Source organism: Eschrichtius robustus, chromosome 14 (genome assembly GCF_028021215.1).
Source record: "Eschrichtius robustus isolate mEscRob2 chromosome 14, mEscRob2.pri, whole genome shotgun sequence".
NCBI classification, from domain to species: Eukaryota; Metazoa; Chordata; class Mammalia; order Artiodactyla; family Eschrichtiidae; genus Eschrichtius; species Eschrichtius robustus.
In genome coordinates this window covers 1123592-1140607 of record NC_090837.1, presented here as the reverse complement: position 1 = coordinate 1140607, position 17016 = coordinate 1123592, and the positions used below count along the sequence as shown (strand labels likewise).

The following is a 17016-nucleotide window of genomic DNA, read 5'->3' as shown; positions in this document are numbered from 1 at the left end:
CCGTATTTATTGCTTTACGGTTGGCTGGAACCAGGGCCTCTGGGGGGCCGGCGCTGCGGTAGGGGCCCCTTGGGCTCTGTCCGCGGGCGGCCTCCGGGGTGCGGGGTGAGTGCCGCCCCGCCCAGCCTGTCCTCCACAGCACAGCTTTCCACCCTTGGTCTACCTTACAAGACGTTTGTGTCACCCGCCCCCCGCCCCCCGCCCCCAACCCCTTGCATTAAGTTGTGTAACATCAATTTAAGGAAATAAACCTCTGGAGTTGTTGGGCTGCTGTTACCGATGGTTTGTCACGGCCTGCCCTTCTCCCGTCACCTTTCTCGGACTACACGCCCCGCCCCGCCATGTGCTGCAGCAGCAGCAGCTGGAGTTTGGAGGTCAGGTTCGGGGCAAGACTGGGAGCTCAGTCCTCCAGGGGTTCACCGGGTGCCAGACCTTGACAGCAGCCGCGTCACTTCCATTCCCACCCACGGCGCAGGAGGGTCCCCCGCTCCACCTCTGGGTGGGTGTGAGAGGCTCTGGTTTTCATGTGCCCGCCCCCGATGGTTAGTGACCTCAGGTATCTTTTCATGTGTTTGTCAGCAATTTCTAGATCATTTTTGGAGAAATATCCATTCAAGTCCTTTGCCCGTTTTTGAATCGGATGGTTTCTCTTTTTGTTGTTGAGTGGTAAGGTTTGCATTTTTTAGACTACGTGTTGTTTTTTATTTATCTGTTTTTAAGTCTATTTATTTTTTCATAAATTTATTTATTTAATTTTTTTGGCTGCATCGGGTCTTCACTGCTGCACGTGGGCTCTCTCTAGTTGCAGCAAGCGGGGGCTACTCTTCATTGCAGTGCGCGGGCTTCTCATTGCGGTGGCTTCTCTTGTGGAGCACGGGATCTAGGCACGCAGGGTCGGTAGTTGTGGCACGCGGGCTCTAGAGTGCAGGCTCAGTAGTTGTGGCGCACGGGCTTAGTTGCTCCGCGGCATGTGGGATCTTCCCAGACCAGGGCTCGGACCCGTGTCCCCTGCGTTGGCAGGCGGATTCTCAACCACTGCACCACCAGGGAAGCCCTACATACTGTTTTAATAGGTTAAAAGTATCTCATTAAGTTACCAAAAAGGCTAACCGCAATGTGAAACGAAAGTTCGCGGAGGGGTAGTGATAGAGGAAGTGGAAGGTGGGGCCTCAAAAGGCCAGGTCCCAGCAGGGCTGCTCCAGTCTGGCTTCCTGGAGTGCGAGTGCGTGCTCCCGGCTCTGCAGACAGGAAGGGCCGTGCCTGGCGGAGATGCAGCCCCTTCCGCTCTGTGGGGCTCCCAGTATGTTACACAAAGAAATGCCAAAAGAGGATTAAGACAACCGTGGCATTTTGTTGTCAAGTTAATAGACTTCATTTCTTACAGCGGTTTTAGGTTTACAGAAAAATTGTGCAGAAAGTACAGAGAGTTCCCAAATACTCCCTCGCCCCCTGCCACCCACTTTACTTCTCCTGTTAACAGCTTGCGTGGGTGGGATTCATCTGTTACAACTGATAAACCTACGCTGATAAACGGATAAACCTGACACATCAGCATCACCCAGAGTCCATGTTTACATTGTGATTCGCTCTTGGTGCTCGTGCTGTGGGTTTGGACACACCTATGATGACCTGTACCATTTCAGTGTCATGCAGAGTAGTTTCACTGCCCTGAATATCCTCTGTGCTCTGTGTTCATTCCCCTGACTTCAACCCCCGTCCCTTTAACTGTCTCCATAGTTTCGCCTCTTCCAGAATGCTGGAATCACACAGTGTATAGCCTTTTCAGATTGACTTCCTCCGGGTCTTTCCATGGCTTGATGGCTCACTTCTTTTCAATGCTGAATGATACTCCCCTGTCTGGGGGTACTGAGTTTATTTATCCATTCACCTACTGAAGGATATCCTCTTGCTTCCCAGTCTTGGTATTTATGGGTAAAGCTGCTGTAAACATCCCTGTGTAGGAGCCTGACAGTAAGGAGGGCCCAGGAGGGCTGGCTGGGCCGGGGGTGCAGCGGGCACACGGGAGGGACCGGCTCCCCCCTTCCTGCGGAGCTCCCATTGCCCTGCACGCTCCTGGCATGCTCACAGGGGGCCTTCGGCCAGGAGGTCCGGCTCAGGTGCCTGCCCCACTTCCAACTGCCCCCTGGGCACCTGTCCCAGCCTCACAGACCTCAGTTTGTTCTCCGTAGATCAGGGATGTGGGATCGGGGCTGCTGGGTCCGGCTCGGTGCCACCATGGCCAGTTTGCAGGGAGGCCCCTCGGTGGTCTTTTCCTTTCATTCTCTCACCTGACGCAGGACCTCGGAGCACGGCCCCAAGCTTCCATCCTCCCCACCTGCTGGCCCGCGGCACAGCCTGGGGTCTTGGGCCTGCCCCTGAGACTGCCCTCACCCGGCGCCTGGGTTTCTGTTCCAGCACCGGGAGCTTCCTGGTTCACATGGGCAGGGGGAGATGGACTGCTTCCCGGGGCACAACCCGAAGTCCCATCATCCAGTCTCAACTGCCTTCCTCGGCGGCTCTAGTTCCAGCCGTCACAGTTGCCCAGGTCGTGCGCTCACACGGATGGCTCAGCCTGGGCCCCATGTCCACCTCCATGTGCCAGAGCGGGCGCAGGCCTCCAGGGCTGCAGAGGCCGAGGGCGGGGAAGGAGTGTCCCCCGACAAAGGAGTCTCTATGGTAAGGGGTGCCCTGTGATGGTAGGTGCTGTGCGACGGGGTTCTCTGGGTGAAGGTGGGTGCTCTGTGTGAAGGTGCCCCGATGCTTCCTAAGGCTGCTCAGCCACCTGAGTTCCCCAGACCACACATGACCTTGACCTTTCCTCATGCCTGGAACCCTGGGGCAGCTCTTTCTTCCCTTCCCCAGAGGGGTGGGCTGTGCTGGGGGGTTGTTTAGCACCGGTGAGCTGTGCCCTCCCGCCTGCCTGAGCTCTTTTCCAACTAAGCCTGACTTTTCCAACTAGGAGGCTGCGTAGAATTTGGTCCAGGAGAGAATTCTTGTCAGCAGCCACTGATCCAGCTTCTTTCTTGTGGATTCGCTTGTTCTGGACATTTCATATACAGGTGACCTGTGAGCAACGTGGTGGTTAGGGGCACAGACCCCCCCCCCCCACGCAGTCAAAGATCCACATATAACTTGACAGCTGGCTCTCCGTGTCCGTGGTTACGCATCCGTGGATTCAGCCACTGGCAGACTGAGTAGTCCTGCACTTTGTGAAACAAATTCTGTATAGGTGGAGCCGCGCATTCAACCCTGCGTTGCTCAAGGGTCAGTTGTACGTGGAATCACACGCACGACGTGGCCTTCTGCGCCTGGCGTCTCCACTGAATGTGTTTTCAAGGTTCACCCCCAGCCGTAGCATGCGTCAGTACTTCTGAGTCGTTTTCACACAGCATTTAATACTTGATCACACACTCTCTTGCTGTTGGTCTGTCATTGTCTGTGCCCCCTAGAATGGAAGCTTCCCGAGGGCACGGGTTCTGCTCCTAGTCTATTCCCAGCCTCTGCAGGCGCTGGGAACCTAGTAGGTGCTCGGAAAATAGATACTGACCGAGTGGCCGTCTCAGGGAGGTCTGAGTCCCGTGCCGCCAGCCGCACTTCCTTCCGCCTTCTGCGGGCTGTCTGTCGCTCGCTCCCGCCAGCTGTGGTGACATCTGTGCCGCCTCCCAAACCCCATGTGTGGACGAGTTTCCCATCTGTCTTCTACCAGCTTCCAGGAGGTCCTCACTCCCTGGAGCTCTCACACAGGCAGCTCCAGCATGACGCAGTCTCTCCCTGGCATTTGGGCCTCTCTCCGTGCCTCAGCTTCCTCATCTGTAAAATGGGGACAAGAGAACCTTCCTCAAGGCTTCATGAGGATTGAATAAGCTAACAGGCATCAAGCCACTAGAGCAGCACCTGGCACTGGCACATGGCAAGTGTTTTCTTATGAGAGGTTTGTGGGAAGGCGCTGGTCTGCACACCGTTGAAAGACAGGCTGTCATTCCAGATGCCGGGGCTGGTGCTCTGTGGCTTCCGGCCATGGGCTCAGCCTCTCTGTCCCTCGGGTTCCTCTTCAGTAGCGTGCTTGCTCTTATGGTGCTTGCTCCCTAAGGCAGGCGACAGGACTGAATGAGCTAACACGTGTAACACGGAACAGAGCCTGGAAGCGTAGTTGTTAGCACGACTTGTTCGCCCTAAGAGCGCGCATCCGCATCGGCCCCAAACCATCCCCGAGTTGGCAGCGGGGAACCGGGCTCCCGGCGCCAGGCCCCGCCCTCCCCGCCCCGAAGCCCCGCTCAGTCCCGCCCCTGACACCAAGCTCCGCCCCAAGCCGCCTCGGCCCGCCTCGCCCAGAAGGACTTTTGTCCACGTCCGGCCGCCGTCCGGCCGCGCGCTCCGCTTCCGCCTTCGCCCACGTGGTCCGGCTCGGGCTCAGTCCGCGGCTCCGTGAGTGGGGCCGGGTCGGGGCGCGCCCCACTAGTCCCGGCTTGGGTGGCCGGGGTCTCCCTGATTCCCGAGAGAGAGCCGGCTGGGCGGGGCGAGAGGACGAGGGGGGAGCAGGAGGGACTGGGGAGGTCAGAGGTCAGCCTGGGGGTCAGGGACGTCTTAGGTTATCCGCGGGCGGGGCTGGAGCGTGAGAGGGTCCCGGGAAGGTTAGAGTTCACAAGGGGTGGGGCTGGAGCGTGGCCGTGGTCGGAGTTAAGGAGGGGCGGGCTGGTGTGTAGGGGCCCCGGGGAGGTTAGGGGTCTAGAGGGCCCGGGTGGGTGCGTACCGGGGGAGGTCAGGGGTCGGGCGCGTGCCCCCCCCCCCGCCCCTCCCGGGCCTTCATGGGGCTCCCCAGCCTGCGGGCGGCGGCCTGGGCCCTGAGGAGAGCCTGCGGACCGTGGACCCCGCGCCTGGGACCGCGCCTCCTCTGGTAATGACAGTGCACTTGTCCGTGACCCCAGGGTAGCACGCTGACCCCCACTGAGCCCGACTGCATGCCTGGCGAGCACCAGCCCTAATCGCATAAAGTGCTGTCACTGCTCCATTTCTTGGACAGTGAAATCGAGGCCAAGTTGGTGGTTGGGCAAGATCTACAGTTAGCGCCCAGCTGGGATTTGGACTCGGTGGTCAGCCCAGGGTGTTTACTGGACCATGCTGCCACCGTCAGTCTTTCACTGGGCCGCTTCCTTCTGTGTTTTGCTCACACCCCACCCCCCCTCGCCACCGTGTCTTTTCAGTTTGCCCCCCATGGCAGGGAATGGGGAGGCCCCCGTGCCCGTGGGGACCCAGCAGGAGCAGGACAGGAAGGGCCGGCGTGGCTGGCAGGGCACGGCCAGGATCTGGGAGGAAACAGAGCAGCAGGCGAAGAAGCTCAAGAGCAGCGAGGACGGGGAGCAGCACAGGAAGCTGCCCAAGCGGAAGGTGGTGCTGCTCGTGGCCTATTCCGGGAAGGGCTACCACGGCATGCAGGTGAGGGCGCCCGCGGGGGCTGGGCAGCTCTGACTTCTCTCAAGGCCCGCGTGCTTGGGCCAGGGACCTCAGAGTGACGGTTCCCCAGTGAGCCATCTTGGGAAGTGGCAGAAAGAGGGGTCTCATTCTTCACCTCCTGTATCGTGTGGGTCCCGTCAAGCAAGATTTAGATTCAGATTGAAGCAGCTTTGAGTCCTGTTTCATCCATGCATTGCTTGGATGCTTGCAGGGGGGAGGTGTTCATGAGTCTCCCGAGGTGGTTAAAGGCCCAGGCCTGCCGATGACCAGAGGCAGCAAGTGACTAGAGCTCTCAGTCCATCGTTTCCTCATCTTTATGATGACGGTGCTGACTTTGTAGGGCATGAAGAGTCATTAGGCTGACCGAGACTGCACGCTAGAACTGGGGCAGCGCCAGGGGTGCTCAGAAGAGGCAGCTGTTACTCTTTGTTAGACACGTGAAGGTGACAGTTGTGGGTACGCAGGCACGTGAGAACTCCCTGCCCAGCCCAGCCCTGTGACCCTTTCCCGAAAGGCACAAGAGCCCCGGTACCCCAGCAGATGCACGTAGATTTTCTTCTTGTTCCTTGTGGTCAGCATTGTGGCTCTTACACTTTGGTGCCTTGTTCTTTAAACTTCTTTAAGCTTGACTCGCAGGGAGGAATTCACTGCTGTGTAGAGTATCTAACTGAAGCGGAAGTTTAAGAAAACAGTGCCCAACCTTACCAGGTGCTGTGGTCACCTTTACTGTAAATAATAGTTGTAATGAGATACTTCGTATCCTATTTTAGTATTTTTTATTAAGTATAGGGTTGCACCCGTGAAACCAGTTTGATGACCTTTGATGACCACGGGTAGATTGTGACAATGGTGGAAACAGTGCTTCGGTCTCACTTAGTGGAACAAATAAACCACCTCCGCTGCTCTTTGCGGACGTTTAAATGCTTTTTTGTTTGAGGGTGACTGATTACGTGTGTTGTTGCCTTACGCGCTGTCTTGAGAATTTTGCCTGTGTCTCATCATCTTCTGTTTGCCTCAGCTTCCCCATCAGGGGAATGGATGGGGGGGTACAGAGTGACGGTAGCTCACAGGGTGACAGAAGGACACAGCGGGATGTGGGGAAGGGTTGTTATCCCCGTTTCTTAATATCCATTCCGATCGCTGGAGGAGCATTTATAGCTTCTTGCTGAGTAAAGGGATTGGACTTAAGCTGCAGTGGGGACTGTAAGGTAGACTTTGGGAAGAACCTGCCCACTGTGGTGCGTCTTGGCGAAGTGCTTGTCGCCCTGTGTCCCTTGCTTGGCAAAGATTTTCTTTGACAGCGTCAGGGTGGTGATCTCACTGACATCACAGGGTCCTGCAGGCCCAGGACTGTGATTACACTGCATCCCCACCCACTAGGTGCCGGCGGCACCCTGGGGTGCTTCCTCCTCCAGCTGGGGGGGCCTGCCTCCCTGTAGTGATGGAGGAGGGCCTGCTCCCTGCTGTGGTGAGGGAGGGAGACCCCTGGGGGTGCTGAGGGAGGGAGACCCCTGGGGGTGCTGAGGGAGGGGAGTCCCTCTTTGGCCGGGTGCAACAGACAGATGGGTCTGCAGCAGGAGGGTGCTGGTCTCACATCTGACCAGGTAGGGGGAAATGATGTCTCAGGTGATGCCCACTGTCAGCTGCCCAGGGTGGGAAGTGTCTAGGACTGCGGGTACCCACAGGTGGCTTTCCTGCTTCCCATGGGTCGGGGGACGAGCTGCAGGGTCTCTCCATGCCCACAGGTGCGGTCCCCACCTGCCGGGTGTGGACACAACGCACATGCCCCTACCTGGATCAGCCATGGCCCAGGGCCCCTACTGTGGGTAGTGATTGAGTGAAAAACAAGTTTTCTTCTCTTTTCCTCAGAGGAATGTTGGGTCCTCGAAATTCAAGACCATCGAAGATGACCTGGTGTCCGCCCTGGTCCGGTCGGGTTGTATTCCTGAGAATCACGGGGAGGACATGCGGAAGATGTCCTTCCAGCGCTGCGCCCGGACGGACAAGGTAGGTTCTGTCCCCACGTCCCCTGCAGGTGCGAGCAGGACCGAAGCCGCCGGTCGGTGGTTTGTGTTTGTCCTCGTCCCACTTTCCATCTTAGCATCTTTATCTCTCAAGATTCTCTTGGTTACAAATGACAGATGCATAGCTCAGACTAGTGTAAGTGGAAAGAAAGTTGTTGCCTCGTGTGGCCAAGAAGCTGGGGCATTTCCGGCCCAGGTGTGGCTGGACCTAGGTGCTCGGGGCCACAAGGTCTGGCGTCCTCTCCGTCTGTGCTTTCTCCTCCGTCGCTCCTGTGGGTGGCACGGTGGCCACAGCAGCTGCCTTAGATCCATCCATCTCAGGCTCGCGATACAAGTAGGACCGCGTGGCCACAGAGGCCCGCCACGCGTGTGATGTTAAACTTCCTAGGAGCCACAGCCAAAAGGGAAAAGGAAACAGGTGACGCTGGGTTTTGTTATCAATTTCATTTAACTTAGTGTATCCAAGGTAGTCGCCTTTCAACGTGTAATCAACATAAAAAGCGATGAACGGAAATAGTTTCCGTCACGCGCGTGTGAGCGCCAAGTCTTTGGAGCCCCGCGGGAGTTGCACACTCAGGAGTCTCGGGTGGCCGTGACCTAGCACTGTCCATTCATGCTCATGAGACTGAGTCCTGCTGTCTGGTTGGCTCTCCCACCGCCCCAGGCCAGTCGCTGGCTGGTCCCACCCTGGCACATTCCCAGGCGTGGGGCTGGTGCGAGCACGGTCTCCCCACAAAGGAAGGGAGGGTGTCGCCGAGGCAGGTGGGACAACCAGCCACGGAGAACGTAAAGCTCTCCCCCAGGAGATAAAAAACCCAAAGTGCCCGTGCACCTTTGAGCCTGCTCTCTCAGACCCGGGCCCTGAAATCATCTCTCTGGCCACCTAAGGTCACTGGGAGTCTGTGGTACACGTAGCTTTTTGCAGGTCAGGGTCCCGGGTATCTGAATAACGTCGAGTTTCAAAGGTACAGCGTCCCCTGGGATCCACAGGCCCAGGCCAGAACCCCGGAACCAGAGCCACGCACAGACAGCTGAGAACAAAAACAGGCGCCTGGCAGTCTCGTGGGTGATCCAGTCACATGTTAGTTGGTCCAGGTAGAGAGTACCGGGGCTCTTCGTGGTGTTCGTTTTCTTTTTAACTTTCCCACTTACAGCTCTCTGGTTGTTTTCAAGGCAGAAGAAAAGTAAACATTTGCCTGAGCTAATGAAGACAGCATTTCCAAATATAGGGCTAGCATTTATTTCAGTTTTCACTGTTATTAGAGATGGTTTTATTCGAATATGTTTTCCTTCTTACATTTTGGGAAATCTAGAAAACCTTTGATACTAACATCCCCATGGACGAACAAATGACAATATTTTGTTAGTTTTTGTTTCAGATTAAAAAAAAAAGTTTCAAGGAGCTGTAATTCACTCCCACACATTTTGCCCATGTAAAGGGTACATTCATTGATTCTAGTCTTTTCTCACAGTTGTGCAGCCATCACCACAGTCAAGCTTAGAACCTTTTCATCATCCCTAAAACTTCCCTGGACCCTTTAGTTATCGCCCACCTCTCCACTAGCATATCCAGAAAATTCTCATTTCAACGTGTAATCAGGGCTTCCCTGGGGGCACAGTGGTTAGGAATCCGCCTGCCAGTATAGGGGACACGGGTTCAAGCCCTGGTCCGGGAGGATCCCGCATGACGCGGAGCAGCTAGGCCCGTGTGCCACAACTACTGAACCCCATGTGCCTAGAGAGCCCATGTTCTGCAACAGGAGAAGCCACCGCAATGAGAAGCCCGCGCACCGCAACATAGAGTAGCCCCCGCTCGCTGCAACTAGACAAAGCCCGTGCACAGCAACAAAGACCCAATGCAGCCAAAAATAAAAAAAAAAACAAAAAAACATGTAATCAATATAAAAAGATTAGCAATGAGATGTTATTTCTGTCCCTTTTTCGTGTACTGAGACTTTTGAGACCTCATTTCAGAAAAGCCGTTTTATGCCCTCAGTAGCCACTCGTGGCCAGATGCCCCCGTGTTGGAGGGTGTCTGCCTGGGGAACAGTGGATTCGGCCTGTGTTCCATCTCACCAGTTTATTTTTTGTCTTTCTTCTCTTTTACAAAAATCTCTCCAACTTTTTATTTGGAAAAACTTCAGACCTCCAGAAGTCTCAGGAACAATGCATGAACACCCTTAGTCTTCCCCTAGACTCGGCAGTGTTAAACTTTTGCCATATTTGTTTTCCTTTTTGTGCCTTTGAATGGAACCATTTGAGAGGAAGTTGCAGACGTCATCACCCTTCACCCCAAAATATGTCGCATGAGCAGTGGGGTCCTCTGGCAACGCCTCGGCGTAGCTGTCGCCCTTGGGAAATTTAACACTGATACACCGTTTCTTATTGATCCTGTGTCTAACCCAGGGTTGATGGTTCCATTCAGTTGTCATGTCTGTTGACTTTCCTCCTTTTTTTAATTAAAAAATTTTTTTTTCTATTTCTTTTATTATTTCTTTTATTTCTTTATTTTTTTGGTTGTGTTGGGTCTTCATTGCTGCACGTGGGCTTTCTTTAGTTGCGGCGAGCGGGGGCTACTCTTTGTTGCGGTGCGCGGGCTTCTCATTGCGGTGGCTTCTCTTGTTGCGGAGCATGGGCTCTAGGCGCACCCGGGCTTCAGTAGTTGTGGCACACGGGCTCAGTAGTGGTGGCTCATGGGCTCTAGAGCACAGGGTCAGTAGTTGTGGTGCACGGGCTTAGTTGCTCCGCGGCATGTGGGATCTTCCCGGACCAGGGCTCCAACCCACGTCCCCTGCATTGGCAGGCGGATTCTTAACCACTGTGCCACCGGGGAGGCCCTTGAGTTTCCTTTAAAATGGTCTCCTCGCCTCCTTTCTGTCCTTCCTGACGTGATGTTTTTGGATAGTTCAGGCCAGTTATTTTGACGAATGTCCTCCATCTGTATTTGTCTGATTGTTCCCATGACTAGATTCAGACTAAAGAAATTTTTCGGCCGGAGTGTTACACGTGTTACACGGTACTCTATCTTCTTTGCTTACATTTAAAAAAACCTTTTTAGAAAGTATGACTGTAGTAAACAGAAAGGTGCATACAGCGTCAGTGTAAAGTGAAATGGGTGATTCTACGGTGAACGCCTGGATAATCTCCACTCAGGTCAACATGTGGGTCTCTGCCCGCATCCCAGGAGCCCTCCTCGTCCACCTTCTGAATCACACCGCTCCCCTCCCCCAGACCTTACTGCCATATTGCCTTTTATGAAAACTCGCTTTTAGAAAAAAGGTATAATATACAAATGGTAAACTGTACTCTTCTTGAGTGCAGAGCTTGATCAGTTTTACCTGTGTCACTAGCACCCCATCCCCACAGGATACCTGCTATTGTGACTTGGATGGTGACCTCTTCCTTGCTCAGCTCCAGAGTTCTGTCATCTAAGTTGCATTTTCTTTTTTCCTGAGTCCTTGAGAGTCACATCCAAGGTGGGACTTTATCTCCTATCTGCAGGATTTCATGTATTTGTTCCCATGTTTTGTTGGGCTCTGAAGTTCACTTGTAATTTTTTATAAGTTATGTGGCACTCACTCCCTTGGTATATAGAGCACTGTTCTTGTATCTGATTATTCCCTTCAGATGCACTTCTAAAAGCAGAATTCCTCCACGGAAAGGTGTAGCGTGCGTGTGGTCCTTCTGCTGAAGAGACCAGCTTGCAGAGTGTCGTGCTCCAAGTGCAAGGCCCAGCTGGCCCTCCCATGTCTGCTTCCTTTGCAGGGTGTGTCTGCGGCCGGCCAGGTTGTGTCCCTGAAGGTGTGGCTGATTGACGACCTCTTAGAAAAGATTAACAGCCACCTTCCGTCTCACATTCGGATACTGGGTAAGCCTTGCAGCGCTGGGCTGCATGCTGGGTGGTGGTCGGTCTCACAGGGACACGAAATTTCTTCTTTCACCGAATTTCTCTGTCGCGGAGCGGAGATAACAGCGTGGTTGCTTAGCAGTTGGTAGGAGTGGTTGTGAGTCAGCTGTGAGAAAGGGTTCAGTATTCCCGCCTCCTTCAGACAGGGACACAGCCAGACAGACAGACTTGGAAAGGCCCTCGGTGCAGCATCTTGGTGCTACTTGTGCCTTGTTTTAACCAAATGCTTGGATGTGAAAGTCCAGATTTGATAAAATTAAAACAGGGGCTATGACTCCCTTTTGTAACAGGCCTGATAATGGGATTTCCAGTCCGACCCTCTCTGCCTTTTAAGTGGCATATATGTGCCACTGATAATTAATGTGGTACTGGGGTGGCAGGGGGTAGCTCTTCTTGCCTTCTGTTTCTCTCTGTCCCATCTGCTATTTGTTTCCCTCTTCTTTTTCTCCCTCCTTTTGGATTAATTGATGTTTCTTATCATTGCATTTCATTATCACCTTGGTTAGCTAATGTGATGACTCGCTATGTTTTTTTTTTAGTGATTGCTTTGCCAGCCCTTAAAGCAAGGGCTGGCAAAGTTTTTCTGTAGAGGGCCAGGTAGTAAACTATCTGAGGCTTTGTGGCCACATAGATTACTGTCTCTGTTGCATATTCTTCTCCTTTGTTTCTTTTTTTAACCACCCTTTCAGCCTTAGCTCAGAAGCTGTGCAGGAACGGCCATGGTTTTGGCCGCTGTTTGCCAGCCCCGGGGTCAGAGCACCCATGGGCCAGTTAGCACAGCTGCCCTCACGTGAAGCCAGGCCACCTTGCACGCACCTGACACCTGCACCACGCACTTGCGCCTGTCCTGCTGTTGCGGCGTGTGTTTCGGGTCTGCCTGTGTTATCGCCTGCATGCTACAGTGTTACTTTTTCTTTAACCAGAGAATTAAAAACACTTTTAAATGCTTTTTAAAGTTGAAGTATAACCAGTGTACGGTAAACTGCGTAGTTCGTTATACGATTAAAAAGTTGAGATATGTGTGCATACCTGTGAAACCAGCCCACTTGAGAGAGTCACCCTCTGTGTCACCCCTAGAAGATTGTAACCCTCCCCACGTCCCTCCCACCCCATTCCTCACCAGGCGACCACCGATCTGCTCTCTTTCACTGCAGATGGCTTCGTATTTCTAGAGTTTTATGTAAATAGGATCGTATGGAATGGCTTCTTTCACTGAGCCTGGTTAAAGATTCCTGCACGTTGTTGGGTGTATCCGGTTTGTTCCTTTCCATCGCTGCGTGGTTTCCAGTTGTTTATCCAGTTACCCGGTGGGGAACACTGCGGGTGTTTCCAGTTTGGGGCTGTTACAAAAAGAAACTGCCATGGGCATTTGGTATAGGTATAAATAGGGTTCTCAACACAAAGTCACAACCCTTGTTTTTGGTTACTTTGCCCACTATTGAATTTATTTTTAAAATTTTTATTTATTTATTTATTTGCTGCACTGCACAGCATGCGGGATCTCGTTCCCCGACCAGGGATGGAACCCGCGCCCCCTGCAGTGGCAGCACGGAGTCCTAACCGCTGCACCGCCAGGGAAGGCTCTGCATTTATTATTGGCATGACACGGTTTTATTTTTATTGTCCTGTGGTCTTTCTCTGCCTGGTGAGGATAATTCCCTCCTGAAGACCTTCTCCGGGAGCCAGTCCTCTGAAAGTCCCATGTGATGCCTCTCAACATTCATTCCACGGGAATGTTCTCATGTATCCCGCAGGTTGTTCCCCGCTTTTGCTACAATAATACCAAACCCTACACCATTCCCAGCCGTTAGCACCGCTTACGTAACATGACACAGCAAGGCTGTGTTTCCCTCTTTAACGGCCCAGCCATGTGGTCGGCTGCCGGCCCCTTTCAGCCTTTTCTTGGCAGTTACGTTCCGCACGACGGAAATTAGGTGCACAAAGCATACCTGTGATGCTCTGTGTCGATGAAATTGAATTCTTAAAGCAAGACAAAACACAAAAATAAGATTACCCCAAATCAAACACGACAGCAGAGACAGAAGACGGGAAGGGCGGCGCAGATGCAGCCTTGAACTGGCAGCCCCGGGGCGGTGTCCGAATCAGTCCTTGTAACACGAAGCCAAAGTTGGCCTTTAAATCAGCCTCCTTGACAGGCTGAGTCCTCGCGACCCGGTCTTGACTTTAGCGTGAGGACAGCGGCGCAGCACGGAGCACCCAGGGCTACAAGGCGCTTCTTGGTCCCCAGTTCCCAGAGAGCACCCCCCCAACAGTTGTTGTGATTCTTTCAGAAATTTTCTATACAAATACAGACGTAATCCGTATGTTTGTATTTCTCTCACAAAGAGAATCCACCTGCATGTAGTTCTTCGTTTTGCTTTTCTTTTTTCACTTAACGGTTAAGAAGTCTGTTGGGAGCCCTGGCCAGGCACAGTGAGTGCTCAGCGGTGCGGCCCCCGGTCCTGGGGACGGGCGCCTGCTCTGCGGGGCTGCTTTTGGTTCATTCTGCTAATGTCTAAGAGCCGTTGATCGTTTCCCTGTTGCTGGACTTTTTGTTTCCAGTTTCTTTTGCTGCTTGAACACGCTGCTGGCCCTGGCCTCACCTGCAGGGTGGCTTCTGATCCAAGGCTTCTGGGTCGGGGTCACCGGCTGGTGCTTTAGTCCGTGTGGGTCCCCCGGGATCTGTGAGGCGAGAGCAGGATGTCCCGCACCTTGGCCGACCCCGGGGTTTGTTTGACAGGGTTTAGCTGAGGGTTTAGCGCACGTAGCCGGGGCCCCCTCGGGCTCGTCCGGGTTCGGCAGGTGAGGTGCCGGCGCTCAGACCTGCTCAGGGTGTCGTCCGTCTGTCCTCATCGCCTCCTCTGCCCCCAGGACTGAAGAGGGTCACGGGCGGCTTCAACTCCAAGAACAAGTGTGACGCCAGGACCTACTTCTACATGCTGCCCACGTTCGCCTTCGCCCACAAGGACCATGACGCGCAGGACGAGACGTACCGGCTGCAGGCGGAGACGCTGGGGCGTGTGAACCGGCTCCTGGCCTGCTACAGGGGCACCCACAACTTCCACAACTTCACCTCGCAGAAGGGGCCCCGCGAGCCCAGCGCCCGGCGCTACATCCTTGACATGTTCTGCGAGGAGCCCTTCGTGCGCGAAGGCATGGAGTTCGCGGTGATCAAGGTCAAGGGCCAGAGCTTCATGACGCACCAGATCAGGAAGATGGTGGGGCTGGTGGTGGCCATCGTCAAGGGCTACGCGCCCGAGAGCGTGCTGGAGCGCTGCTGGGGGGAGGCCAAGGTGGACGTGCCCAAGGCGCCGGGGCTCGGCCTGGTCCTGGAGCGGGTGCACTTCGAGAAGTACAACCAGCGCTTCGGCCACGACGGGCTGCACGAGCCGCTGGACTGGGCGCGGGAGGAGGCTGAGGTCGCGGCCTTCAAGGAGCAGCACATCTACCCCACGATCATCAGCACCGAGCGCCACGAGAGGTCCATGGCCCAGTGGCTGAGCACCCTGCCCGTGCACGACTTCAGCGCCACTGCCCACGCGGCCGCCGGCCCGGGCACCAAGGTGGGGCTGGGGCCACGGGGGCCGGAGGTCAGGGGAGCCACGGGGGCTGACGCTGGCCCTTCCAGGAGCTCAGCCAAGCACTTGTCCACACCTGTCATTGTCCGTGGCTAAGCTTAGAGCCACTCTGCCCCCTGTCACTGTACCCATTGTATAGATGAGCAAGCTGAGGCACCAAGAGGCCTGTCGCTGCCCCGGGGTCACAGCAGTGGGAGGAGCAGGGCCAGGGCCTAGAACCTGGTGGCCAGCTCTCCTGCTCTGCACCTAGTGACGCTGGGTGAGGGGCATGCTCGGTGGCCGTCTTCCCGTGTGTGAGATGGAGGTGCCAGGAGGACGTCCTCCTCTGGCTGATGCTGCTGGTCAGTTGGCACGTACCTGGCTCCAGAACGTGGGGTCACTTGACAGGCGCCAGGGACGCTGAGCGGCCAAGCGTCGTTCTCCTCGCCCTCTGGGCGGCGTTCCTGTGCAGGCCCGCGGTGCCTTCCTCCGTCTGGGAGGGGACGCAGGCTGGTGCAGGCTGTGCTTTCGGCCCCGCTCTCCCAGAGCCCTGCTGTCCGATACCGACCAGGGACCTGGCTCAAAGTGTGATTCATCTGTGAGTTAACTGCCAACCTTACGTTAGAAGGAGAGCATCCACGACTGGAGGTGCTGGAGCTAAAAGTTAACATTTTACTTTAGTTCTCAATTCTTTACCCTGGGGCGAGGGGGGTCCCCAAAGCCCATGTTCTCTCATGGTGTCCCAGCAGGCTGTCAAAGGGTGAGATTCCCACCTGGAGCTCTGGGAGATTTCTTCCCATTATCTAGGTATCTAGAAAAACACTGTCCTTCCTCCCCAGCCGGGCTTGTAAACCCATGTGCATACAGGTGAGGGGAGCAAGCAAGGTGGGCCAGGTGTAAGAAAGGCAGGGGTTGCAGGTCGGGTGGTGAATTCCAAGCAGCGTCGGGGAGGAGATGGGACTTGGTGGAGACTGTGGGAAAACGGCAGAGCTCTTGTTCCACCGGCAGGGCCCCTGCAGCTCAGCGCCAGCCAGTGGAGGGTGGGCCCGAGTGTTGGCGGAGCTTACCTTTTCTCAGGAGAAACTGGGGTTCCAGACTTGTATGTGAAATAGTCCACCCTTTAAATGTTGGTGGTTATTAATTTTCCCAGCACTGTGAGGCCAAATGGAGCACGTGTGCAGATGGGGCCTGGGGGCCAGGCTTGCCCTCTGCTGGATTCCCACAGACAGAGAGGCCTCGGGCCATCTGCCGTCTTCACATAGCGCCGAGGGGCTTGTACTTGACCAGCTTTGCAGTAGCTCAGTTTTATGTCCCCAAGGTCACTGAAGCCTCTGGGGATGTGAAGGGGCCCGATGAAGGCCCCCTCTGGTCCCCAGCCCTTGGCTTTGCCCGTTCAAGACAGGTTCTTGAATCAGTGAAGAGAAAGACGGGGTGAGGCTGAGCCTCGCCCTGGGCAGCCCCCGTGCAGGGCAGGGCAGGGCCCTCGCCGGGCAGAGCGCTCCCCAACAGCCGTTTCCTGTCTGCTCTGCTCTGCAGGTCCCCCGCGCCCTGGAAGGCAGTGACGGGGACGGGGGCAGTGACTGAGTTGGCCCACGACACGCACGCCGGGACCTGCCAGCTGCTGCTGGCCGCGTGCCTCGCCCGGACGGGACAGCCCACGCCCGGCCTCCTCACCTCAGGGTCCTGAGACCTGCATCTTTCTGAGTTTCCGTCACGGGGAGAACCTGCTGCGAATCTGTTTTCAGCGCACGCGTTCACTACACACAACTCAGCACGTAAAGACACTATTTTTTTAAAGAAGCGATTTTCTTATTAAATAAGTACAAACCTTGCTCAGTCACTTCTTTTACCTTTGCTCGGTCTTCTCCACGGGTCTTCCACCGAGCGAGGTGCAAGGAGCGCCGGGCCCTGTGTCAGCAGCAGAGCGGGCGGGAACGGGTGACCTGGCGGGGCGCGTGCCTGGGCGGAGGCCGGAGCGGGCGGGACGGCGGGCGGCTCCTGGCAGGACTGGCTGTCAGGGTGGGGCTCGGCGGCCCGGCAGCGGCGCAGACCAGGACAGAACAGGGGGGCCATTGGG

The 17016-nt window shown here is 55.3% G+C and overlaps 1 protein-coding gene across 2 annotated transcripts; it reads left to right on the top strand.

Annotated features, from left to right (window-relative positions):
• Window positions 1-4351: 4351 nt before the first annotated feature.
• Window positions 4352-16770, top strand: PUS1 (pseudouridine synthase 1). 2 transcript variants are annotated; one of them, XM_068563514.1, is made up of 6 exons: window positions 4352-4425; window positions 5202-5433; window positions 7321-7458; window positions 11241-11343; window positions 14254-14945; window positions 16476-16770. In XM_068563514.1, exons 2-6 carry the CDS (start codon window positions 5212-5214, stop codon window positions 16521-16523), a joined length of 1203 nt encoding a protein of 400 aa, XP_068419615.1. In that variant the 5' UTR covers window positions 4352-4425; window positions 5202-5211; the 3' UTR covers window positions 16524-16770. The 2 variants fall into 2 exon arrangements, with proteins under 2 accessions (XP_068419615.1, XP_068419614.1); XM_068563513.1 differs by lacking the exon at window positions 4352-4425 and adding an exon at window positions 4432-4894.
• The last annotated feature ends 246 nt before the right edge of the window (window positions 16771-17016 follow it).